At 39.0% G+C, this 27,504-nt stretch overlaps 1 protein-coding gene across 3 annotated transcripts in view; it reads left to right on the top strand.

The window, feature by feature from the left end:
• The first annotated feature begins 1,195 nt into the window (after nt 1-1,195).
• Nucleotides 1,196-27,504, top strand: part of LOC111576470 (pikachurin) — a 33,742-nt gene continuing 7,433 nt past the window's right edge. For 2 of the 3 annotated variants that reach the window (XM_035953679.2, XM_035953678.2), the window contains exons 1-16: nt 1,196-1,784; nt 6,903-7,012; nt 8,350-8,436; nt 10,627-10,653; nt 10,791-10,908; nt 11,017-11,152; nt 14,253-14,419; nt 20,163-20,237; nt 22,221-22,333; nt 22,504-22,751; nt 23,452-23,639; nt 23,864-23,964; nt 24,055-24,155; nt 25,107-25,251; nt 25,442-25,631; nt 27,070-27,195. In XM_035953679.2, the coding sequence (XP_035809572.2) occupies nt 1,679-1,784; nt 6,903-7,012; nt 8,350-8,436; nt 10,627-10,653; nt 10,791-10,908; nt 11,017-11,152; nt 14,253-14,419; nt 20,163-20,237; nt 22,221-22,333; nt 22,504-22,751; nt 23,452-23,639; nt 23,864-23,964; nt 24,055-24,155; nt 25,107-25,251; nt 25,442-25,631; nt 27,070-27,195 (2,038 nt within the window). In that variant the 5' untranslated portion in view covers nt 1,196-1,678. The remainder of the gene's footprint in view (nt 1,785-6,902; nt 7,013-8,349; nt 8,437-10,626; nt 10,654-10,790; nt 10,909-11,016; nt 11,153-14,252; nt 14,420-20,162; nt 20,238-22,220; nt 22,334-22,503; nt 22,752-23,451; nt 23,640-23,863; nt 23,965-24,054; nt 24,156-25,106; nt 25,252-25,441; nt 25,632-27,069; nt 27,196-27,504) is intronic. The other variant, XM_035953680.2, reaches the window with a different exon arrangement.

The following is a 27,504-nucleotide window of genomic DNA, read 5'->3' as shown; positions in this document are numbered from 1 at the left end:
GCCTCCATTTATCAGTAAGGTAGAATATCTTCAGATAACCTGGAAAAATCTGAGCTGTAATGTCATAACTTCACCCATGCAGATGGGTCTAACCTTTAATCAGCTTTGGGCTTAGTTTAATAGCACTATTCTACCTTTTCAGTACCTGCTGTCAAGGTTTCCTTTAATGAATGGGTGGTTTGCCCTGTGTGCTGCTGTATCTGTACAGCTGGATCTTTACAGACAGAACTACAGTAAACGTGAAAAAATACTTGACTTGTCTGTGCAGTAATATATCATATGCCCCAAAGATGTGTCTTATATTTGTTCTCGGAAAGACTTCATTTTGCTGAAAGTGTGTGCCAGGGCAAAAAAAGAAAAAAAAACCCACTGAATCCAAATTGGATAAAAGGATTTCTATATTATTCCACGCAAATTGATGGCTTGAGTAATGACCGAGGTTCACATGTGTCTTTTGTGTGAAGGTAGAAGATGCCTCGCTCAGAGTAAATGACCAGCAGAACGAACATGAAAATGGCTTAACAAATCAGTGGTTCCTGGCAGGGTGCTAGATTTCCCTACCATGGTAATATAATATGATAATATGATAAAAATGGACACCAAAATGGAACCGAGTTAAGAAATGTGGCCCCTCCAGATGAAAAGTTTGGGCTAATTTACCGGCTGCAGCAGTGTTTTGACACTGATTTGTGCAGCACATTTAATCGATAAAACCACATCTGCACCAAGATTGTAATAGTGGAGGCTGTGGGCAACTTTAATAAAGTTAAAAGTACCTTGTACAAACATTATTCATTCTGGATTTTAAAAAAAATCCTATTTGATAAGAGAAATGACCAGCAAAAGAAATGTTTTGTCTGCTCTCTCATGCACACATTCCCCCTAAAATACTGACAGTTTGCAAACAGACAACCACTCTTGTCCAGATTTTACTTTTTTTCCCGGTTTAAGAGCACAAAATCTGGTCGGTTGGTGACATATTAACGAGTATAAGCACACATCAGCTGCTTTGGGCAACATTAATTAACTAAATTCTTTGTTTTTGGTCACTGTTGTGGACACAGACACTCAATCATACACCAACAGCATTAATACAGTGTCTGTTGCTTTAGCCCCAGCCTCTGCGTCAAGACATGCTCTCCATCTGTGTCCAGTGCGCGGATTAGACGCTTATTATCCTCTTAGCTCTAAATGGCCCCACGTTCCTGCACTTCGCTGTCCAGCTCATCTGCTGCCCAAGACGCGGAGCGGAGCGTGACACGACAGCGATCTTCGTGCGTAAAAATGATCGTACCCACCATTCATTTGTGTCGGTGATTGCGCATTACGTGTCGGGACGACCCTCTCCATCGTCCGTCAGAGCGCCTGCAGGGGGAACAGTGGCTGGCTGTCTGTCTGTCTGTCCGTTAACGTGTCCGTCCCACTGATCTTTTGCAGACTGTAATCTTATCAGTGTCAAACCGTGGCTACACTCTTCTCTTGGACAGATCCTCAGTGTCTTTGGATGGCGGTTGTGCCAAAATTTGGATGAAAACTGTTTTTTGTTTGATTTTTTATTCAAGGAAACTTTTTCTTTTTCTTTTTTAAATCAACGAGGAAATCAGTTCCATTTACAGTTACGTGCGCGTTTGAATGTGTGATACAATGAACATTTGACTATTACCAACTAAAAGAAGACATGGAATCCACATGTAAAGAAAGAAGTCTTTTATACTTACTTTTCTTTGCAATTTGCACAGCCAGCGTTTGCTTTTGTGCAAGAAGATCAAATATCCGGAGATCTGGTGAGTTCATCATCTAAAACCATCTGTAGCAAGGTGTAGAAACAATAATAATCAGAATTTTGGCAATGTTTATGAAGTATATATTGGAACATTGTGGATTAGGGTAGCATTTGTGTTTCTTTCATCTTTCCATTTGTTTTATTACACCCAAAAGGTTAAGCCTGCTTTAACATTTCATCGTGTCACATTTGAGTTATTAAATGAGGACATACTATCTTAGTTTAGTTTTTGGTGATCGAGGCAAGAAGACAAGAAAAGAAGTTTAGCTGTTGGATGCTCATCATCAAGAAAACATCTACTACCTCCCTCGTGGAGCAGGCAATTAATTATTCTGCAACAAAGGTGTTTTGCAGCTTTCTCTGAAGAACATTTATAAACAGGTTCCCATTTTCTCTCTGCAGCACAGAACTGCATTTTAAAATTCTCAGTGAGGTACAAATGTTCCATTGTAGCTTTAATTTAAGCTGTTTGAACCTTGATTAGCTTGAGGCAGAACTTTCATGGGGGAAGCGACACCAGTTCAGTTCAGACTGTTAATATTTGGACAGTTAGTCATTTTTTTGTTGTTCTTAAGGCATTACTGCTGCACATTCAGTTTGAAATAAAATGATGGAAATGGCTAAATTAAAGTGGAGACTCTCTGCTTTGAGCAAGTTTATGTCCCTACTGACAGAATTGTACTGCACTTTTAACACACACTGCACAAATTGCAACAGTTTACAAGTAATTGGATACTTGGCTGCTAATGACTTCTTGGGTATCCATGTGTTGTTTTAACATCAGTTAATGCACACATGTAGCTCAGAGTTAACTGAGACTTGCAATTTTGACTGAAGTGGAGTCATCTGTCAATCACAATCATAAATATGCTGCAAAAGTGACCAAAGAACTTTTTTTTAAGGTTGAAGAGGTGGAATATCCTCAACTGGTCAGTCACCCAAACTCAGTCTGACTCAAATCCAAGCCTGCAAACACTTGCTGAGGACAAGAGTTAAGGCAGAGAGATGCTGCAGCAACCATGAGAAGTTGCTGTAAAGAACGGGTAGAGCAGGGAAGATTGGTCAGTGACTGCTAGTGTGTACAATTTGAAGACATCAGGCAGCCACTGACTAACAGTTTCTATCACAAGCTATTGTTTACGTTGATGGGTACATGATGGAAATACATTATGTTATTAATATAACAGAATATATGAGTATTTGTCAGAAAAGAAAGGTAAAAATTCAGCTTTAAACCTGCATTGCACTTGCCAGTGTGCTCCTTTGGGCAGAAATCCCTCGATGTGGATTTCGTCATCACCCACACTGACTATCTTTCTCTCCTGTCCCACTTTTTTCCCTTTTCCTTCTCTTTCTCTCTTTCCATCACTTCCCTTTTCTCTCGCTGTCACTCTCTCTGACTGTTCCGTCTCTCCCTCCCTCCCTCTTTAGAGCCACAGGCCATCGCAGCCTGACTTTTACATCTGTCTGTCAGCGCAGTAAACTCACCACAGTTTAGTCTGTCATACAGAGGACAGCTGAAGTTCTGTCTTCATGACTGCCACTGACATTTCTACTTGTTTTTGTGTTTTGAGGTCTTTCGGGCCTCGTTCTAAGGGAGGGCGAGGATGTCAACAGGGCTCAATGTCCAGATAGAGCCTTAAATAACAAAGCTGTTGGTGTTAAGAAAGTGTTAAAATTTGAATGACATCCCTCCCCAAGGTGGTCTTTCCTTTTTCGGGATTCTGACAGCTTCATCCCCTGTTCGAATAAGCTGTTGAATTATTAATAGAATGATTCAGAAGCTTTATTTTTTTTTTTACATTTATTGCAATGCATATCTAAACTTATTAACTTGTTATGAAAGCATGCATTGTAGTGATCTTTTCCATCACCTCACACGCAGTGCATGAAAGTGTTTGGTGAAAGAGAGTGATGAAAAAAGTAATCAGTATGAGACAGTTATTGTTTGGGACTGGGGATGATATTTTACATTGTACCCCCTCAATGTCATTGTTTATGTATTCATCTCTAAGCTGAGAAGCAGCACAAGAGCAGGCATCTTAGTGATCATTCAGTTTTGGGTGACTCAGACCTGGAAAGAGGAACATTTCTGTGTGACTGACTCTGAAAGTGGAGGTATAGAGTCAGAGTGATTGAAAAGGTGATTTATTATACAAGGTAGTATCTAAAGATAACATCGGATAATTGTTGATAAGGGGAAATAAGCATTATAGTGGCATCTTTTTGTTTTTTTGTGAATCAACGTGTCAGAGACACTGAAATCTCATAATACCCGAATTACCTCAGAGCTCTTGTTTGTATCCCATAACAGATGAAAAAAGGCTTTTTATTTACATGTTTGAGGCTGAAAAAAAATAATCATGTGTGACAATGATGCTGTCTAAACAGTTATTTACTTACTGCAGATATATTGGTATCATTGTATATGACAACCAATAAGTTATTTGGAATTACTGTGCAGAAATGATACGACTGCAGTAATTTAATCTGTCCATTGGTTATCACTGACAAGATGATTGTCCAAATGCAAATTGTCCTTGTCTTGGTCATCATTCCAAAAAAAAAAATTTTTTATGAAATTAATAAGAAAATATTACCAGCAAATATGCCATTAAAATCCCAAACATTCAATGATTAGATTTGGCCCCAACAGTTCAGTTAATCAGTTGAACTATTATTTGGACAATACTTCAACCACTGATTCAGACGTTAATGAGTAATTTCGAAGGAGTTATCACAGAGCAACGGATTTTTGAAATCTTACAGATAAAATAAGCGGGCATTTTTGCCAGTATAGTGATGTGTGCTTAGGGCATTGGGGAGATATATTGTGCTTTATCCAGAGAGCATGAAAATGTGCAGTTTGGGGAAGTTTTAAAATTTGGTGACCTGTTTGACCTCATGTCTCTAATGTGCACTGACACATTTAACCTTCACTAAACCAGGTAGACATCAATGAGGTTGGTAACCTTTTTTTCAGGGGAGATTTGGTCAGGACAATGCACCAAGCGGTGATCTTCCTTTACCTGTGCCGCTCATCTATGAAAGGGGCCACGTCCTCTGTTGCAAGAGCAGCCAATGCATTCTCTGTATTGATTAGACACGTTGCATGGTCAGAGCTGTTACTTTCACTAGATTCAGTCTCCAGGTGTGTGCAAGTAAGAGCTGATTTTATGGATTTTTGCTTCCCCTGCACTGAACAAGTCACTTTGAGTTGTTGCAGATGCATCCAGACATGCAGATTTGGTCACATTTTGACATCTTACCACATAGTTTGGAAGGTTGTTGACCATAATATTTTAATATCTAGCCAATATACAGTTCATACTTTGTCACTTGTTTTCAATGCATGATGTTTTTTCAAATGAAAAAAACGTCTCGTTATTCATCAAGGTTTGATGGGACCAGCTTCAGGCCAGCGTTGCACAAAAATCCAGTTAGTTCTGTGTGGGTACTGCAAGGCTAAATGTGCGAGACACCTGCAGGAACAGGATCCCCACAAAATTATACTATCTGAAAATAATCCACCAGTTTCAGGGATTTTCAGGAAACATTTTGACAAGAGGTAACAGTTTCACTCTAGTTCTGCACTTTAAAATTAGCACAGAGCCCAATTACATCTTGTTTATTAAGTACTACTTTAAGAACTTCTTGATGCATGTACAGATGATGATTTAAGAAGAACCCTCTCTATCTGCTCTAATTCTGTGAGTTCGGTTCACCCATGTGTTCACTGGGCCACACCCCTGGGGAGATATGGATGATCTGGGAATTCAGCTGACATATTGCATTACCCACTCAGATGGAAGTGTGGGGAAAAGGGTACGAGAGAGGAAGTAAGATGGAGACGGGGAGGACTGAGGAGAACAGGAGGGAGTCGTCGTACATAGAAGAAAAGGGCAGAGACAAGAAATAAAGAGGAGAGAAAATGTGGAAAGAGCAGTGCTGTTGCTACATGAGATTTCAATTTACTGACCTCTCCTTTGCTATATTTACTTTTGTTTCATCCATATGTCAATCTAAGTGAACAGTTTGGTGGTTAGAAAGAATAAGGTCGATTGTAGCTCATATTTGGCTTTTGAACTAAATCTCAACATATTCCAATGAATGGTCATTACAAGATGAAACTGCAAATATTGGGGTTTATTTGCATTTTTAACCATCTTTTAACGTCTTTTAGAATTAAATTGATAAATACAACAACTGAAAAGAAGTAATATTCAGCTACTGCATAATTTCCTTGTCTTCTTTGTAGCTTTTTGGTTGCAATCATTCACTATGTCTCAATATTATTCCATAAAGTGTATGACTGTGAAGCTCTGAGAGTCCTTATGTTTGTCCTGTAGGGCCTGTTGATGCATACATCAGGTCATCAGGAGCCCTGATGATCTGTAGCTCTGTAGCTATTTATCTTTCTTGCTACCTGAAGAGCCTCTTGAAATATTTTCAACCCCTTTCAAGACACTGGAAATGCAATTACAAACTCTTGAAATGTCACAAAAGCATCATATCCATTAAATAATGACATCAGACGTCAATTGCAGTTGATAAAATATGCATCTCAAGTGGAACTTTTTTGTTTTTTTTGTCCTCAAATAGACTCGGGTGAAATACCGCGTAGGTTCTGTTCGGACTGTCATTGCCAACAGGAAAAGATATTGCAACAGACTTGATTTTGTTCAAAAGTCGTGGAACTGAAACATTTAAATTGTGAATTGCATGATTCTACTTAATTTTAGTTATCTTTTGGTCTCTTCCTGTTGCTGATAGAAACATCTGGATGTTTAGCTGCTAAATGCTTCACTGCACCAATCATCTATTTGCTATATCTGCTGTTTGGTGCTAAGCAACAAGTGTGCTGTGATACTTGGTGAGGCCTCTCTATGGGTTTGTGACTACAAGTAACATGTTTACAGAAAAGTAGTTGCTGGATATGTTTTGAAAAGTACTGATTATTATTATTGTTGTTATTGTTCATTTCTGGATCAGTATCATCGAAAGCCAATAGACAGTATAAACAGTTTATAGCAGCTGTCCACAATCAAACTTACACTTTTCTGCTGTAAAGCTGGTGTTTCCATTTGGTTATGTCTGTGTTTGTGTTTGTGTAAACCAGATCGTCTGAGTCCTCCTCTAGACATCCAGCTGGATACCATCAACTGCACGGCCTTCAGTGTACAATGGAAGATGCCTCGGAGACATGTCAGCACCATCACTGGGTACAAGGTACCTGCAAACTCACTTTATGTAATGCAGTTATACAACTGCAACAATACTACATGCAATTCTATACATATCACCATAAATATTCCATGATATGATATGTGGTTATTATCATTCACATAAATGATAAAAGCTTTATGGCAGATTATTTCAGAGCGATGCAGTAAATGAAATGGATCATTCAAATAAGTATAGGTCCATTTCTTCCAAATTTTGCACAATGCTCATTTTGTAGTTTTAAGCTAAAGGTCTGCTGCTCGGCATATTTTACTGAAAACTGCAATCCAGCTGTCCTTGTTTGAAGAGCAGCTGTTTCATTATGAAGAACTGCTGCTTAATATTTGAAGCAACACCTCAAGCTGTATATGTAGCCAGAAGAGCAGGTCAAAACCAAAGGGAAAAGAACAAGTATTACCTTTACGAACAGCGGCATAAAACACAGCCTTGAATTTTGTTTTTAAGACCTCTATTTTTATATAATGCACAGAAAGGTTTTCAAACCAGCCAACATTAAAAAAAAGTCTTCAAATATGTCACAAATCAAATTTCCTCTCTTTTTACTGAATGGATGTCCATTTCCTTCTACAAGCTGCCGCCATGAGTGGCCCCCACCATCTTTTTTCAGCTCCTTAAGTGCTTGTCAAACACGGTGTCCAGCAAGATGGCCTTGAGGGTTAGATTGATATTTTGAAATTTCTAGTGTTTGGGTGAAACCCCTTCACTGCCAAATTTATACTTAGATGGAGGCAATAAAGCTCTGAAAGATGTGGTCACAAATCTTAATTTATTGTCTTGTCAGTCGATGTTTTGCTCCACTCTAGAAAAGCTATACTTTACAGACTCTCTAGTGGGATTTGCTTTTCTTGTTACGTCCATAATAAATCAAAAATGTATAGAAATATGCGATGGTAGGAACTAGGTATTATTGGTGTCCAAGTGAATTGATTGCAACCTTTTTTAAATATTCTGATATTTGTTTTATGTCTGCCCTCTCTTTGAATGTGATATACAGTACAAGAACCCAGCTCCTTTACTTCTTCCTTGCCGTGTACTGATTGTTTTGACTCAACCATTAACAAATTGTGGATCAGTATGACTGTGTGTGCTCTGCTTTTGACCATATGTCTGCACTAAGAGGATTACTCCACTACCAGGCTTCCCCACAACTCACTGACAAACATGTACTTCATTTGGCCAATTGTTTTAGAAGTTCCCAAATGACCCTTTTTCTTCGTAGTATTTCTTCGTCATGAGCCATGTTTACAGTGACACTACTATGTCTGAATAATGAGGGAAAAACAGTGTTTCTTTTATAACATAAAGGTGTACATGCTGTTCAGGTCTTCTACAATGAGATGAAGAATGGCCGCCCAGTGGGTACAGCAGCCTCGATGGAGGTGCCTCTAAGTTTGGACATGCTGACTACTGTAAGTAAACACTTTTAACTGCAGTAAATGTTGCATCTTTACCTGTCACTTGGAGTCATTGGAGTAAGTGCTTAGAAAAACAATGTGACTCTTTTCAGTTTAATCACTTTTCAGGTCTGACCTGCTCCAAACTTTTATATTAGACAATGTGAGATGTGACAGCCAAGAAAATGTTTGCAGTGCTTCTTTATCAGCATATAGCAAAACAGCTTGTAATAGCAGTACTACCGGTGAAAAGTTTTAGAACACCCAAATATTTCCAATTTTTTTATTGGAAATTATGCATGTTAATGTCTCATTGTACTCTGAGATGAAAGCATAGAACAACCAAAATGTATTCTAAACTTTGACTCAAAGTAGTCACCTTTGGAAGATATAACAGCTGAACACACTCGTGGCATTCTTTCCACAATGGAAATGAAATATTCTTCAGAAAATTCTTCCCAACTCTGTTGCAGAAGTTTCCATAAATGTGTGGCACTTGTAGGTTGCTTTGCTTTCACTCTTTTGTCCAGTTAATCTTTAAGTCTGGAGACTGTGCTGCCACTCCATTGTTTCAAGCTTTCCATCTTGTTCTTTTTTCCTCTGGCAGAGCTTGGACTTATGTTTAGGGTCATTATCTTGCTGTAGAATGAACCCCTGATCAACTAGGAACATACCAGAGGGTACTGCATGGTGCTGCAGAATACTGTGGTAGCTGTTTTCATTCAGGCTACCTCTCACTCTGTACAAGTCACAGACCCTGGATCCAGCAAAACAGCTCCAGACCATCACGCTTCCTCCTCCATGTTTGACAGTTGATGTCACACACTGAGGAACCATCCTTTCTCCTACTCCACAGCATACAAAAATCCTGCATGATGAACCAAAGATTTGAAATTTTGATTCATGAGTCCAGAACACCTTCTTCCTGTCTTCAGTAATCCATTGGTGGTGTTTGTTTCATGGCCCAGGCAAGCATCTTTTTGTTATTCTGACATCTTAGCAATGGCTTTCTTGCTGCAACTCCACCTGTCAAACCTGCAACTCCAAGTCTTCTCTTCACAGTTGAAACTGAGACTTGCTTACTACGATCACTATTAAACTGTGCTTGAAGCTGTTGTCCTGTGAGCCACCTATCAACAAGCTGTTGACTCTCAGAAACTTGTTTTCTGATTCTGTTGTGGCTTTGGCTCTTCCAGACCTCTTCCTGTCAGAGTTTCCCCCATTTTCTGTGTACCTTTTGATGGTGAAGAAAACTGTACTCACTGACACCTTGACTTTCTCTGTGGGAAAGACCAACATTTTTAAGTGTTATGATGGTCTGTCTCTCTTCTATTGTTAATTGTCTTTTCCTCTCAGTTTTTACTTTCTGTGGTACAATACTGTTCGAATAATGCTCTGGAGGGTTTGGTGCCTCAGTGTGTTCCAGCACTACTTTTTATTCAGACAGAGGGGGTTGGAAGTAATCAAGAAAAGTTGGGACACCTGTAGGATTTGGTAGCACCAACTTTCAAGGCTTGATCAACCTCCATTGCTGCAGAACAGCTTTAAGTTGTTAACCCATTTCTTGTTCCCTGAAAAAAGTCTTATATATTATTACATAATTCTGAAATGTACATTGTTTTTCAGTTTTGGGTAACCTCACCTTTTTTATTTAATTTCTGGCCATTCACCACTTACCTTTGTAACATTTCAAGTTATTCGTTGGACTTGAACTGCTTGAATTTCAATAGCAAACTGGAAAAATTGGGTGTTCTAAAACTTTTAACCAGTAGTATATCTATATCTGTATATATCTATCTAGCTCTATCTATCTATCTAGCTCTATCTATCTATCTATCTATCTATCTATCTATCTATCTATCTATCTATCTATCTATCTATCTATCTATCTATCTATCTATCTATCTATCTATCTAGCTCTATCTATCTATCTATCTATCTATCTATCTATCTATCTATCTATCTATCTATCTGTCTATCTGTCTATCTGTCTATCTGTCTGTCTGTCTGTCTGTCTGTCTGTCTGTCTGTCTGTCTGTCTATCTTTATTTATTTATTTTAATGTGTGTAAAAATAGCTGCTCAAGAATAGGCTAATCTCATTCACAGATCAAATGTCAGCAAAGATGTCAGCTTATCACTGAAGTTAGGACAATGTACACACTGTGATGCACTTAGTATTTATTTACCTCTTGTTTTCTCAAAGGGCCAGTTTGATGGACAAGCAAGCTTTGTAAGTAACATCAGCCTGTATCCAATTCTTTTGCACTTTTTCTTAGTGTCTTATTTGTCATTCTCTCCACCTAACCACCTTTGCCTTGCTGCTTTTCCACTATCCACTTTGATGTTTTTCCTACATGCACCTACAAGGCTGTGGATATTGGTAATTTAAGGGTGAACACTAAGTACAGAGTCAGTGTTGGAGCGTATGGATGGGCAGGGGAGGGTCGACCCAGCATGCCCAGAGACATCAGCACTGCCTCACATGGTAAGAATATGTGAGTAGAAGGAATCCATTTTACAGTCGATGCCGTTATTCCCACGGAAGCAGTGTTAATACCTTTCTGCTGAATGAAATTTCTTTCTCTGCCATTAGACATGTGCATGCCTCCTTCACCCCCTACTCAGCCCGTTGTCATGGCTGTATCTGACACAGAGCTGGCGTTGTCGTGGCAGCCAGGAGAGAGCGAGGGAAGTGCACCTGTTCTTCACTACCTGGTGGCTTACATCAGGTTAGTCATAACTGATTGACTGATTGCAAAAAGAGCAATTGATTAAACTTACAATTCAGTCAATCTTCATTTCAAGACCTTCGTGTGCAACTGCGTTTGCTGTTGTAGTGCACACACGCACACACACACGCACTCAGGGACATACGCGTTTGAGTGCACACACTCAAAAACACACAAATTACCCACATACAGACATCAATAAACCAGCTCGTACAAGCACTTATCGAGTGAAGAGCAGCCTGAAGTGGCCATGTCACTGAAGCAAAAAACTGGCCTAGATGAAAACCACCAGTGGCTCTACAAGACAAAAAGGGAAAGGGTGATTGGTTTTATCAGCTTTCTTTTCATTTTCTTAATTGATAAGAAAAGGAAGTGGGCAATTTAGAGGGATTTTCCCGTTCTACTGCTCCCATGTAGCTTCTATAACCTCACAAAATGATTTATACGACTATTATTAAATTTGTTTAGATCAAAATCAAATTCTAGTGAAGATTTCAAGTGTGAGATGCAAAATGTGACAAATTTACAAGGAAATTTGGAGAAAATGCTGCTCAAGAAACTAGGTAATCTTGCAGAAACTAGAGTAACAGTGTATTTCATAGGTACGGTTTTGGAAAGTATTCTTTGCCTTTTTGCCCATAGTTAGATAAGAGGATCAATACCATGTCTGTGAATATATTAGCTTAGTTTAGCTTAGCATAGCACAAAGCCATCCTGGTTCATTCTAAAGCAATGATTGTGAACATTTTTAGGAATGCCATCCTCTTTTGAGGATAAAAATGTTTCATGACCCATTTTTCATCCCAGGAAAGGCAAAGTCTAAGAGTGCATAATGGTCTGGTAAGCGATTTAAATATTAGATCCACTGATGTGAATAGTTAGACAACACAGTAAGACAAAATGTAATATTTTTAACTCACTCAGTGCGATGGTTGTGCCCAGAAGCCTGAGGAAGATGGAAAGATGTATTTACCTCTCAGACAGCACTGTACTTGTTTATCAGGTACACCAGCACTGAAAAACAGCTTCACGGTGATAGACAGGTTGATGCAAACCGAAGAAGTTTTCCTAATGCTATCTTCACCTCACAATGATGCCTAAAATTCAGCCTGTGGCTTTCTCTGTTCAGGGCCATATCCTTTCATTTCATATCAAATTATTTTAGCGCTCTCCCTATGATCCCCTCAGGGTGTCCAGTACACAGATTAGGAACCACGGCTCCAAAGGTTCAAAAATAGGAAATGCCTGCCAGCACCTTTTGTTATGTTGTGTTTGCTCAGTTCTTACGATACAGAAATGTAAACGCAACACATACTGGCAGAAAAGTTGTTTACTGGCGCTACTGTATATTTCAGGCAGCTGCAGTGACTGCTGAGGGCTCCGTCATTGTAATCTTGTTTCCTGCTCTTGTTGCATGTGTTTATTAGTCAAATTTATAGTTTTTGAACACGGCTAGTCTTTATGCTATGCTATACGATCAACTCCCAGCCCTTACTCAATCCTCTTATTTATGTAAGTCTTGGTTAAGAAGGCAATTACATAAGTATACTTCTCAAATAAACCCGGAACAAGAAGACATAGAATATAGATGTGAAATTATTACTTTATGTTAAAAAAAATACTTTTCAGCCATTAAAATAATTATAATTTATAAATAAGCACATGAATAAAGGGTTGAAGAGAATAAAATATTATATAATAAATTAAAGTTTACAAAAACAATTAAATGATAAAAATAGACAATAAAAAACTGATATTAAAAATACAAAAATGATAACGTAAAAGGCAAACAAATCAACAAAAAAAAACCAATAAGATGATGGAATACTGCCATTCAAGAGGCTACGCATTTTGATAAATAAAAACACTAATGATTTTTGCTAAAAATGGAGCAGTGCTTTATTCTTTTGACAGTGTTTTACAACCATGAATAATGTAAAATTTTGATTTCTAAAGTTCTTTCCAAATTTTTACTGCTCTGCATTAATGGGATTGTAAAGCTACGTATTTGGTCTCATCCGTCTACATCTACTCTCAGTCTAATAGCTTTAAGAGAATACACGGCTCTATTTTACAGGGATTTCTGTGAATCTGGTCTGGTCAATGTAACCTTTTGTGTTTTGACATGAGGGTCAGTTAGAACATGAGAAAAAATGAAGTTTATTCTCCTTCTAGTAGTATCCAGCCTCACAAACAGGACCTCCCATGTCTAGACGAGTCCTCTGGCTACAGTGTCGAGGAAGCTGAGGTCAGAAATAATTTGCCTGGAGCCCTCTGATGATTTGCCAGACATAAATAAATGAAATGCAGAACAAATTTTAAAGAATTGTTTAAAAGAAAAGCATAAAAGAGTTGTAAAGATATAAAAGGAAACCAGCTTTAACAACACAGTAGTTCCCCTTCGTGGTGGAGAGTTAACACCCTGTGACTGAGCAGAGAGGGAGAGACAGAGGCAGAGAAACTGTCACTTAGTTTGAGAGAGCGGACGTGAATCAGTGTCTGCTTTTGCATGCCGGGGCATTTTCCACACAAAAGGGCCGTCACAGACACAAATCTTCCTCCCTTACATCAAAAGAGGCCTTAGTGAAGAGAGACATTGAGTGTTGGTGAGGATGACTCTATGCAACAAATAGTTGTGGCTCCAGGCTCCCAGAACACAAATATGGCAACTACAGATTGATGCTAGACATGGTTTAAAAAGAAAAATCACTTGTTCATAATTTTATTTTGTTTTATTGCTTTACTTTTTTCAAAACAATGCTTGATTAAATCAAAAGATAATGTTAGAGGGCCTCGGAAACAACAGCAAAAAAAAAAACCAACTCAATAGATTTTTTGGTTTTGTTTTAATTTTTGAAGAGAATGTCCTAACTGTATTGTTTGCAATCACTTTTAGATTTTCTCAACAGCAGGAGGGACACAATCAAGTGAAAGATCAGAATTTTGAAAACGTCCTCACAACAACATATCATTCTCCAAGTTTTTGAAAGTGAAAGAAGAAAAAAAAAGATATACAAAATGCAGAAATTGTAGAAACACACTTTCTACAGGATTATTGTCCCAGTCTGTGTATGTTTATGTCCTGTTTTTTTGTCCTCAGGCCAGAAATGGACACGGAGTGGACGTATATTCGTGAGCCCATTGAGACAAACTCCATGGTTCTGAAAGGGTTAATCCCAGAAACCGAGTACCAGTTTGTTGTCAGGTCGGTTAACGTGCACGGAGTTAGCCCACCCAGCCACATCAACAACCCTGTGCGCACTCTCGGTAAGACCCAATGTTGACGTCTGAGTGATGTGACAGCCAGGAAAGCTTCATCTCAGCCTCCTCATTAGCCCAGGTTTGACCACATTTAAAAACAACCCCTGCTTCAGTTTGGCTTCAACAATACACCCACACACAACTAAACAGACTATGTGTACTTTTTGCATCACCAGAGTTACCCTCACAATAAAACATTTACCAACCACAGTGTATAAACCTCAGGGTTAAAGTGGAGACTGTTGCAAGTTTTCTTCCAGCAGTGATACAGCAGCAGAAGGATTTGTTCCTAAATATAATGTTCCTACAGAACTCAACTGCATTCTCAGTCATGATTTGACGGACCCACATTTTCTCCTAAATTGCGTGTGTTTGTGATGTATCACAAGTACAGTGGGGAAAATAAGTCTCTGATACAGCGCCGATTTTAAGTTTTCTCACGTGCAAAGAATGGAGAGGTCTGTAATTTTCATCGTAGGTACACTTCAACTGTGAGAGCCAGAATCTGAGCAAAAAAATCCAGAAAATCACACTGTATGATTTTTAAATAATGAATCTGCATTTTATTGCATGAAATAAGTATTTAATGCAGCAGAAAAATAAACCTGTGTTTACAGTTACAGGTCAGACATTTCCTGTAGTTCTTGACCAGGTTTGCAAACACTGCAGCAGAGATTTTGGGCCACTCCTCCACACAGAACTTCTCCAGATCTTTCAGGTTTCGGAGCTGTCGCTGGGCAACATGGAGTTTCAGCTCCCTCCAAAGATTTTGTATTGGGTTCAGGTCTGAAAACTGGCTCGGCCACTCCAGGACCTTGAAATGCTTCTTATGGAGTCACTCCTTAGTTGCCCTGGCTGTGTGTTTCGGGTCATTGTCATGCTGGAAGACCCAGCTATGACTAGTCTTCAATGCTATTACTGAGGGAAGGACATTGTTGCCCAAAATCTCATACATGGCCCCATCCATCCTCCCCTCAATACGGTGCAGTCGTCTTGTCGGCTTTGCAGAAAAGCGCCCCCAAAGCATGATGTTTCCACTCCCATGCTTCACGGTTGGGCTGGTGTTCTTGGGATTGTACTCATCCTTCTTCTTCCTCCAAACATGGCAAGTGGATTTTCTACCAAAAAGCTCTGTTTTGGTCTCATCTGACCACATGACCATGTGCTGATTTGAGCAGGGTGACCTTTCGTGCGCTGAAGGATTACAATTCATGACGGTGTAGTGTGTTACTAATGGTAACCTTTCTGACTGTGGTCCCAGCTCTCTTCAGGTCATTGACCAGGTCCTTCTGTGTAGTTGTGGGCTGATCCCTCACCTTTCTCATTATCACTGATACTCCATGAGGCGAGATCTTGCGAGGAGCTCCAGACCGAGGGAGATTGACGGTTATCTTGAGTTTGTTCCATTTTCTAATAATTGTGCCAACAGTTGTTGTCTTCTCACCAAGCTGCTTGCCTATTGTCTTGTAGCCCATCCCAGCCTTGTGCAGGTATACAATTTTGCCCTTGGTGTCCTGAGACAGCTCTTTGCTCTTGCCCATGGTGGAATGGTTGGAGTCTAATTGACTGAGTGTGTAGAAAGGTGTCTTTTATACAGGTAATGAGTTCAAATGGATACAATTAATACAAGTTATGAGTGGAGACTAGGAGGACTTCTTAAAGACAAACTTACAGATCTGTGAGAGCCAGAATTCCTGCTGGTTAGCAGGTGATCAAATACTTAATTCATGCAATAAAATGCAAAGTAATTATTTAAAAATCATACAAAGTGATTTTCTGGATTTTTTTAGTTTAGATTCTGTCTCTCACAGTAGAAGTGTACCTATGATAAAAAGTACAGATCTCTCCATTCTTTGTAAGTGGGAAAACTTGCAAAATCAGCCTTGTATCAAATACTCATTTTCCCTATTGTATGTTTGTAATCATTATGACTTATATATATTCTATTGCTTTACAATCAAATATCTATATATAAACTTCAAACATGGTGTGAAAAGGGTTGCATTTTACCCCAAGTGTGATATTTTTTCACGTAATTTTGATTCCTAAACCTAACCAAGCAGCAAGTGAAACAAAACTTTCCTCTAAGAATAATCATCTGGAGTTTGGAGACAGGAACTTCAGTCTTCTGGATAAAAGTTCTGTTTTTTTGATTGATGCCTCAACTTTCTAATGTGGACTTTTTAAACCCCTTTTAAACTGAAACGTTTCTGACTACATCTTTCCACGAGAAAATAGATTTCTCTAAAATAAAAAAAAGAGAGAGAGAGAATTTAATTGCAATTTAATTGTACAGGAACTGAATTTCTGTGAGACAGGGTAGGTTATACAGAAAACCAACACATACAAGGTGGACTTTTATATAAATCACACATTTACTATTTCCACTTACCAGATTTGGTCTAAGTGAAGCTGATTTGGAGTGATTTGAACTGGCATTGCATGAAATTACACGGCATTTGTTTTTTTTCCTGAAATCTTGCTATTTGTAATGTATTTTTTCCTGAATTTTGGAAATTTTGGTGTTTTTTTTTTCTTATTTTTTGGTCTTTAGGAGACTCACAGAACCTCCTCAAATTATAATATGAATATCGTTAACTTTGGAGTGAATATAAATACAATAAATATTGTGTTTTCTATTCATTCTCACTGGTAAGGTTTTAACACAGAGTGCAGTGAATGTAGGACAGCACCTGGCAGTGTGTCAGTGGGCTTTTGTGACTGGAGCCTTGGATGGTGCAGATGTAGAGCAACAGTCATTTACATTATTATTTTTGATGCTCGTGGGGGGATGGTCAAGACTGATTGATATTAAAACACACAGGCGTTCACACAGGTGTGCGACAGACACACAAATACACAAACTGTGAATGCAGTAATATGTCTAATGGAACAGTGACATTCACATTCATGCATACATCTGTTTGTGAGCACTGTGTGTGTGTGTGTGTGTGTGTGTGTGTGTGTGTGTGTGCACATGAGGATTTAAGAATATGATAACTCTTGAAATTAAACAGCCATGTAAACACAATCACATTATCCAGAGTTAATGTCACCACACAGCTTTACACGCTATGTTAGCTGTCAGGGTAAACTGCTCTGATTGAATTAAGTGTCCTAAGTCCTGACTGTTCTGGGCCGATACAGATACAGAAGGAGAGGTCATGTTAGAAAGATGTTAATAAGAATAATGTCAATGAAAGTCACATGAAATAGGAAGAAATGAGCCAGCTGGAGAGACACAGAGAGACAGACTGACAGAGACGAAGAGATGGGGAAGCGTGGTTTCTCAGCAGGGGATAAAAGCGGGTTACGTCCGAGTCTCATCAGACAGGATTAAGGACGGGATGCCAGACCCCTTCTCTGCCCATCCACACTCCTAATGGATGCACACAATGCACCATTGCTTGAGCGAACAGCAGGGGTGGGCTTGACTGACTGACATACTTTTCTTGTCGCTCTCTCTGTGACAGGTCGTGTGTGTGTGTGTGTGTGTGTGTGTGTGTGTGTGTGTGTGTGTGTGTATGTGTGTGTTTGTGCGTGTGCGTGTGTGTGTGTTCTGGTGGTTAGAAACAGGGAGGTATGGACTGAGGGGGATTGTTACACAACAGCAGATTAGTTTGCTAAGGGTTTTTTGGGCATCTCCCCCCCTCCCTGTATGCCACGACTTGGTATTCAGGATTTAATGTTTTTAGGCTGTGCTAATTAAATCTTGGCATCCATTCAAGCTTAAAAGTCAAGTGTTGTGGACAATATATTTAAAAAATGAATTATTTGAATACATTTTTGGTATCACTCCACAGCAAGACTCCTAGAATATGTTATATTTTTAAAGTTCCAGCATTTGATCTGTTTATACATTTAAGGAGGCAGAAGAGGAAGGAGAGAAGAGGGAGGGGGGTTGTTATGTAAGCTAAGGTTAAGCTTTCTCAGGGTGAGGTGGATGGGAGGGGATATCTTAGGTTGAACATGCACATAACTGTTTTCATAGTTTTTCATGCAGTAGTGTGTAGACAAGAAATCAGGAAAATCTTTGTAATGCTTCAGAAGACATGCAGAATATCAGTATAAAATAGCTTGAATTTTACAGATATACAAAATATGTGATCTTCACTACAGTCATGGAAAAAAAAATTATTAGACCACCCTTGTTTTCTTCTATTTCTTATTCATTTTAAAGCTTGGTACAACTAAAGGTATATTTGTTTGGACGAATATAATGACAGCAACAAAAATAGCTCATGATGGCTTAATTTAAGAGCTGGTTTTCTTGATAATAATCAAAATCACTTAAGTTCTTACATCAAATGCTATAGCATTATACTGCCAAAAACAGTGTTTTTAGGCATTCCATGTTTTCTTTTCTGTCTGTTTTAGTCACATGATACACACAGGAGTTAGTACTTGATTGAATAACCATTGTTTCTGATGACTGCAGCCATGTATCTTGGCATGTTCTCCACCAGCTTCTGACTTTATTCTGCTGTCACAGCAGCCCATTGCTGTTGCACAAATTCAAACAAATTTGCTTTGTTTTTGGGCTTGTGGTTCTCCATTTGATTCATTCCGTTTGATGATTTTCCACATATTTTCAATTGGATTTAGATCTGGTGTTTGGGCAGGCCAAGGCATGGTTCCAATGTTCTGGTTCTCCATCCAGGCTTAAACTGATCTTGCGATGTGTCACGGGGCATTGTCTTGTTGGAAAATCCAGTCATTCAAGGCAGGAAAGAGTTTTCCAGCTGATGGAAGAAGACTGTTTTCAAGAATAGCCCTGTACATGACCTGGTTCATTGGCCCTTCACACAATTGCATTTGCCCTGTTCCACCCAGACTGAAACAACCCCAGATCATCACTAATCCACCCCCATGTTTTACTGTAGGGGCAAGACAGTCTGGTTTGTAGGCTTCTCCAGGCTTCCTCTTAACCAGTAAGTTGGCTGGAGTGGACATCAACTAAAAACTGGATTCATCTCTGAAGAGAACCTTAGCCCAGTCATCAACAGTCCAATCCTTGTGATCCCCAGCAAACAGTAACCAGGCTTTCCTCTGCCTTTTGTTGATGAAGGGCTTCTTCCTGCCCTGTGTGACTTCAGACCAGCTTCAAGAAGTCGGTTTCCAACTGTCCTTGCCGAACAAGTCACATTTCTCCACAGTGCCCACTCATTTTTAAGGTCCCTGGAGGTCTGACAGTGATTCCTGACACAGGAACAGATGAGTACAGGGTCATCTGGTGGGGTAGAAAGACGTTTCCTGCCGTGACCAGCTAGCAGTTTGGTAGTACCATGTTCGGCTTGTTTTTTTCTTGGTGTAATGAATGGGTGTCTTGGAGATCTTCAGTTTTTTCACTACCTGTCTCTCTGAGCTTAAGAATGTCTAATAAGACCTAAAATATTATGTAATCAGCTGCATTTTTGTCGTGCTCATTGCATTCTTCAGGTAATATACCTTTAGTGGGACTAGGTATTGAAATGAGCAAGAAATTGAAGAAAACAAGGATGGTCTAATCATTTTTTCCACGACTGTATATTAATAGAAGATTCAAGTGTTTGTTTCAGTGCTTGCTTTAATAGCCTATCAGATATTGTCTTTAATTTCTGCATTAATCATTTAATAAGTTCATATGCTCAAACACTAATTGCTAACATTGATTAATGTGGCTGATGAAAAAAAAACATCAATTGCAGCAGTAAATTTCATATAGTGTTCATGGTTTTCACTGCCTGGTTTTCTCTTTGCACATTATGAGCTCCCTATGGTGCTTTTCTGTATCGAGGAGACACTTTCCAGTACGTGGTGCAGCAGCCTGGTTACAGACTAACAGGTAGACTCACTGGCAGCTGGATTACTGCTGTCAACTTATCATCATCTTCATCATCATAGTCAGTTAAATGTAATCACATTTGCCACTCCATTATCTTTTGTTACAGGGAAACACTGATAGGCTCCAATTTTACTTCTTCCCAATCAATGTTTTAAATGTAATGCTGGAAGCTTCAAACTGTGCGGAGACATCAGAGAGTCAGATGTCACTCTATTAGCTAACAACCACATCAGCGCAAATACAAACTAAATTTCCTCTACTACCAAACAAGTAAAATGTCAAATAAAGAAACTGGCTCAATAAATCAGTACATATGTAACATGTCTTTTTCTAGAATGTTTAAACCTGACATCGATGAAGTGTGTTTTACATTAATGACCTCTGTGACAGCTTTGATGATGTAAAAGCCAGTTAAGCACTTTTGATTGGTTTCTCTATGACTGTGTGACCTTGAGCCAACAAGGTTGCAACCTTAAATGTCGATTAAAGTGAAAACTGAATGGTGGGAGGTAGGGAGGGACAGCTTTTCAATTCAGTTCAGTGCAGTTCTTTTTAAATAGCACCCATTGGTGGTATAAGTCATAGCCAGGTGAAGACCTTACAATATTATTGAGAGAAACCCAACAAATCTAAAGATTCTCTTTGAGCAGTTCTTTGGCGACAGAGTGAAGAAGAAAAAACTCATCTTTAACAGGAAGAAATGTGCGGTAGAACCAGGTTCAGAGAGGGCAGTCATCTGCCTCCACTGGCTAGGGTGGGGGTAAAGGGGAGAGAGAAGAGACAAACAAATGATACATAAGAGAGTAATACACACTGGGAAGGTCAGTGAGGCCAGTAAATGCAGATCAGAAATGTGTAGCTGCACAGAGATATCTGCAGAGAGAACAAAACACAAACCAGAGGGGAGAGAAGACACAAAGTTAGTGGCATGCAATGGGGCTAAATTAATGTATGAAGAGTGAAAAGGAAGAGAGGACAGAAGAGGAGAGGTGCTGAGTGCATCATGGGAAGTCCCAGAGGAGTTTGATTTAGGGTCAGCTGAGCTAGCCCAAACTTTGTCAAAAGGAATGTCTTAAAGGTAGAGTCTGCCTCCTGAACTCAAACTAGGAGCTGGTGTCACAGAGGGAGGAACCTGATTGCTGAACCTGAGTTCTGCTTTTGGAAATTCTTAGAATCGCAATTAAGCCTCAGCTCTGAGAGCAAAGTGCTCTTTTGGGATAGTATAGCACAATAACGTACAATAACGTAAGACACAATTGAGCAACACACAGTCAACAATAGCAATTCCTGTGGGGTGCACAAGCTCCCGGAAAACCCACAGAATTGGCGCCTTTGACCACACTAAACCCACCACAGAAAATCCCATCATTCTTCAGCCTGCCCTGCAGTCATTATTGTTTGTTGTTTGGGTCATGTTCATTGTCACCAGTGCCCCGGTGTATGTGAAATATCACTGTCATGCATGGTGGTAATACTGCAAATGTAATACAGAGGGAAAGTCCAAACTTGCACCACTGGTGGTCCTGTGTGTAAAATGCCAGTGTTAAATTTTGTGCGGCCTAACCTGTCATATGCTAATTTAAAAAGAAACATGCAGGAAAGGGAACAAAATGATTAAAATGAAGTGTATGCTTATACCATATTTAATAGAGTTGAAGGAATTCAACTGATACACCTGATACAATCCCTTTCTGTCCAAACAGGACACCTTGCCTGACAAGTCGATGACAGTGAATTCATATATAATAAATGAATATATATAATAAATAAATATAATGCAAATTTACTCTACATTTGCAGTGTCACTGCCATATTTCTTGTTTTCTAACAATGTGCATTTGGTGAATTTACCTCATGACTTCGATTTTACCATTCAGCTGTTTGTGGGAATGTTTTTCCTTTCATTTACTGAAGTCATCACGTATTTCTTCGAACAGCATGTTGTAAAGGTCATGTAATACTCATCAATGACATTTATAACAGGTGCATCAGATGTTGGCAGTGGTGATTATGGAAGTTACATCACAGACTCCAGGAACAAAGATGAAGATGGATTTGATATTGACGACTCTGATTATGATATCTTTATTGAAGAGGTGGGTTTAACATGCCAGGGCTGGCTCAAGTTTATTTAGTCTCACAAATATAATTCAAGAAGACATAGAGTTTATATGACCTGTTGAACACAAATAAGTCAAATTGCACCATTATGTTATGTCTAAAATGTTACTCTGTTCATCTTTGTAATTTCTTCTCTGTTTCCTAGTTGAAGCCATTCCCAGGTATCGGTCAGGACAACAGGAAGTCCCAACTCAGATCACATGCTGGTCCACCATCTGGTCGAAACGTTGTTTACCGTATGAACACTATCGCTCCTCCTAATGTTACCACCCCGCCACTTTCAACCACCACCTCCTCCGTCTTACCAGACTTCACAGATCTGGTTTTCTCAGTCACTTCAGAGCGCAGCAGCACTCCTGACACTCCATCTACCACCACACTAACCACCACCAGGTCAGAAAATGTATCTTAAAATTCTAAATTATTAAACTTAAAGACTGTTTAAATAAGAAATCTGGTAAAGTTTGTTAAGTTTTCAGTGAGCAGGCAGTAGTGGCTTACACCTTAAAAGCAGAGGTGGACATTTATAGATGGAAAAAAAAACAGGGAAACAAGGAAGGGGTTTTTAGTTTTTTTTATTTTAGTTTTTTTTTTTTTATCTGAACAAAAGCTCAGTTGTTATTGCGGTTCCTCTTCCTCTTTGACTGCCAGATAGCCATCTCTCCTGGCTATCTGCCTTTTCCTAAAAGCCCCCTACAACTGACTTATTTCTTGCTCTTTAGCTTATTTATTTGATAAAGATAGTGATTGGAGCAGTGAAATGTCACATCAATTGAAGTGGCCAGTCTGGTTGTAATACACAGTGTGTCATTAACTAGAGCAAGTGGTGTCCTAACTACCCCTCTGTTGCATTTGAGTGAAAATTTTGCCTTTTGCTGTCAGAAACCACAGAGGACGAAAAGAATCTCCAAGTGTATCGGTCAATTTAAAATCAAATGTCATCTTTTAATAAACCTGAGTACAGAATGGACAGTGTAGAAAATTCCTGATAAAATTGCAGCAGAAAGTGAAATATAGTAATCAGCTAAAACATTGACCAGTCACTAGTCTTCACAAGATTAAACTAATTAAACCTGCCTGTCTTCCTCCTCAGCATCCCTTTATCCACCACAACAACCACTCCGACCACGTCGCCCTGGAAGGGTGAGGTTCCTCGCGTCTACGATCTGACCTGCGATGATACTGTGTGTCCTCCAGACAGTTTCTGTCTCAGCGATTATGACGGTGGAGGTTCTCGCTGCCACTGTAACCTCGGACGAAGAGGAGACACTTGTGCTGAGGGTGAGAAGCACAGCTGCATTTCTGCTTCACTTTGTATAGATTTTTTAGTGAGTGAGGTTAAAAAGAAGATTTAAAACAAAACTGCTGGCTTACGCTCACTCACGGAAAAGGATGTGATAAGGTAGTTCTTCATTAAAGCTGCAAATATGCGACGCTTCTAGCTTCCAGTCCACCAGCACTGCTACTGTAAATGTATCGTGATTTAATCCTTTCTTCTTTTTCAGTGGTGTCTGTGAACTTTCCCAGGTTCTATGGTTACTCTCATATGACCTTTGAACCCTTGAAAAACTCTTACCAGACCTTTCAGATCACTTTGGAGTTCAAGGTAAGACATTGTCTTTTTTTTTTAAAAACGTAGTTTTTTTTTATCTTGTCAGTGATAAAACGTCTTTGAGACAGTTTCTGTCTGGTGCAGACAGACTCTGAGGATGGCTTGCTGCTGTACTGTGGAGAGAATGAACATGGCCGTGGAGATTTTACCTCTTTGGCTCTGGTTCGAGGCAAACTTCACTACAGGTGCGGAAGACAGCGACTCGTACTCTGCACGCACAACATGTATCGCTTATCGGTTTAAATTCTCAAAGGTGTGGCAGAGAAATTATTAGTAGCTACCTACCAACGGCCAAGTCAAAAACATAAATCATGCTTCAGTACAATTTTAGATATAACATACCATTGCTTAAAAGAAACCAAACCAAAACACGGGGTTTTATAAAAATGAAGCACTTAAGGAGCACAGCTTGCAATTATTTAAAATCATTACAATAAAAAAAATCTAAATATTAACATGAAACTGGTAGGATTTAATTGTGTTTTGATGCTTTGCTACAGAACATAACTGCACAGTAGACAAAACTTTCCAACTTGAATCATTCGAAGCACCATTTATCTCCAGTGAAATGCCACAATGCAGAGTATACATATAATACGTGAATATATTTTTTAAATATGTTTAAAAGAATAGTGTAGCATTTTAGAAAGTACCATAATTGCTTCATTGCTGAGAGTTAGATGATTGGGGATATCTGTTCATTAAATATGAAGCCAGGGTTTGCCTGGAGACAGGAACAAACAGCTAACCTCACTCTCTTTAAAGGTGACAATCCACCTCACACTGTCTCTAAAACTGACTGATTAACATGCCGTAGCCTCGTTAATTTAATCTGAACAAAAGCTGAAATATAAATACAGCTGTGTTTAGTTATAACAAGATAACAGGCAGACGGATTTTGTTGCCTGGCTAGCAGTTTCTATCGGTTTCCCGTCTTTGTGCTAAGCCAGCCTGTAGTCTCATATTTACCATCTCAGTGTGAGAAAATAAAAAAGTGCAATCATCAAAATGTCATAGCCCTTTAATGAAAAACATTAAAAGGGAAATTAGAGTTAAAGACCTTAAGAATGCATTTATGTGAGGCTTTTCCATGACAGTAGCTGTAACAGTTCCCTGTTTGATTTTTCTCTGTGCAGGTTTAACTGCGGTACTGGAGCAGCTCAGATAGTCAGCGAGAGTCGTATTGTTGTCGGTCAGTGGCACACAGTGACTGTGTTCAGAGATGGCATGAGTGGTTGGCTCCGTATGGACAACGACACCCCCATATCTGGACGCTCACAGGTAACATTATCATACAGAAGATAAAGGGTTTCATATGCATATTGCTATAGTACAACATTTACATTTTTAAATTAAAATAGTGATTTAGAGCATATTAATGAGACTGGTTTTAACAGTATTGGCTTTCCAAGGATCAGATTTGAGTGTGTTCGCAGAGGCTGAAGCTGATGTACATTTTGTTCTCTTTCAGGGTCAGTACACCAAGATAACTTTCCGCTCCCCGCTGTATGTGGGTGGATCCCCGAGTGCTTATTGGCTGGTCAGAGCAACGGGGACAAACCGTGGTTTTATTGGCTGCATTCAGAGTCTGACCATCAACAACAAGGCTACAGACATCAGGCCCTGGCCTCTGGGCAAAGCTCTGAGTGGGGCCGATATAGGTGAGGAAACATATAAGATGTACAAAAGTTTGTGTAATGAATGTCATTTTTCTTTTGCCACTGGAACATGACTCTTATTCGTGTCACCCAGATAAACACTGAGCAGCAATTTTAGAGTTATACCCCAGTTCTGACTTTCATAAATTCATAATTGTAGTCATCAGAGTCTTCAGTTGGACTTGGATGGCAATATTTGCTCAGTACACAGCCTAGTGCTAATGTTGTTTCACTGTAGTTCAAAGAAATGAGAGCAAACAAGTACATACTGTATAATTACAGCTAGCATTCATTGGTTAAAGTGTGTGAAAAAACAAAAAAAGGCAAGCAAACATGTTAATATAAGAAAAGAAATGTTTGCCAATTTAGATGCTTTTTCCTCAAAATAACAAGGAGCAGAGAGCAGAATTTTAGATGACTCACAGAGGCTTTCAAAACATGTTTTTATGAATGTGGTCAGAATATTGACATTAAAGTGAAAATTGAATTAACCTGAATTTCGAACCATTGATGCAGGTAATTAAATTTATCCTGAAAACAACTAGATAAAGCTCTTTCTCATGCAGCAGTTACATCACCCTGGCCCTGGGGATGAAGGGTTGGTCTTCATCCACAAATTAAATTTTTTTAAATTGCGCATGTTTTGTGACAAGTTGCAGCTATTACATGTCTTTAAATTGTCTGTTGGTTTTCATAATGTTCTCAACAATCCTTTTTTACCTGGTGTGTGGAATAACAGTTTCACACACATTATAATTTCCGCTCAAACATTAGATTTAATGTGTACAAAAGTAGCTCTTTGCACATCGATTTCATTAGACAGCTACGCAGAAGAGGGATGAACGGATCACAAGTTTCAAACTGCCTCTCTCTCCTGAAAAATATTTTCAGCTGGGGTGTTTTTCTGCTTGACCTTCATATGCCATCTTAAATATTTAATAAATGTATTCCTACAGGTTCATTAGTAAATTCAAACAGCAACATTCTGGGTGTGCGTAAGTTTTGGAAGTACAGTTCAACCGTATGAGATTTTAGGCACTCATTTTGTAGTAATCTGTCAATTTAATGTAAACAATATTGAACTAGGCTATATATATTGTAACATTTACTGTTTTGCTTTTCTAACTTCTTTGGACTTGTATATATTTGGTATTCATGTCTTCAATAGTTCATAGGGAATGTGAATAGTGCAGACTTACAACCGCTCCCTATTTAAGATCGTTTCCCTTAGTCAAAAACCATTTTCCTGATAAAAATCTCACACCAAAAGGCTGCAAATAAATGTATTTTTGCAATTTCTTTTACGGATACACCCCTTTCTTGGATTATACATAAGTAATAAAAAGTGGCCATTGAAGCGGCATTTGTTTTGTAAATTTTTGCACTTTTTTTTTCAGTTATCTCTATAGACACATAAGCTGATTCTGTCCTCATGTCCCAGGTGAGTGCAGCGACAGTGTGTGCGATCTAGTCAGCTGCACCAACGGCGGCGTCTGCTTTGCAAACCGTGCTGATGGCTACATCTGCTTGTGTCCGCTCGGCTTCAGAGGAGCACTTTGCGAAGAGAGTGAGTCAACTCCACTTTGCTTTTTTCCACACCTGCACACAGAACACACACATCTTATTTACGAGGAACAGTTGTGTAAGTAGAAAATAAAAATCACTTTGTGGTTTCTTCTTACATGTTTTCTTCTTGGCACATATTGTCACATAGATCTTTTAAGGTAATTACTCAACAGTTGAAAGCAATATGAAGAAAATTGGTTAAGATGAGGATTATTATTTCTTATATGGAGGCAGAAGGATTGATTACCTGTCAGACCAGCTTTCACACAATATAACCGTCCGCTTTTTCTCCTCGCTCTCATGTCCTTTC

Source organism: Amphiprion ocellaris, chromosome 6, assembly GCF_022539595.1.
Source record: "Amphiprion ocellaris isolate individual 3 ecotype Okinawa chromosome 6, ASM2253959v1, whole genome shotgun sequence".
Lineage (NCBI taxonomy): Eukaryota > Metazoa > Chordata > Actinopteri > Pomacentridae > Amphiprion > Amphiprion ocellaris.
Note: the sequence above shows the minus strand (reverse complement) of the source record. Positions and strands in the feature narration are given on the sequence as shown.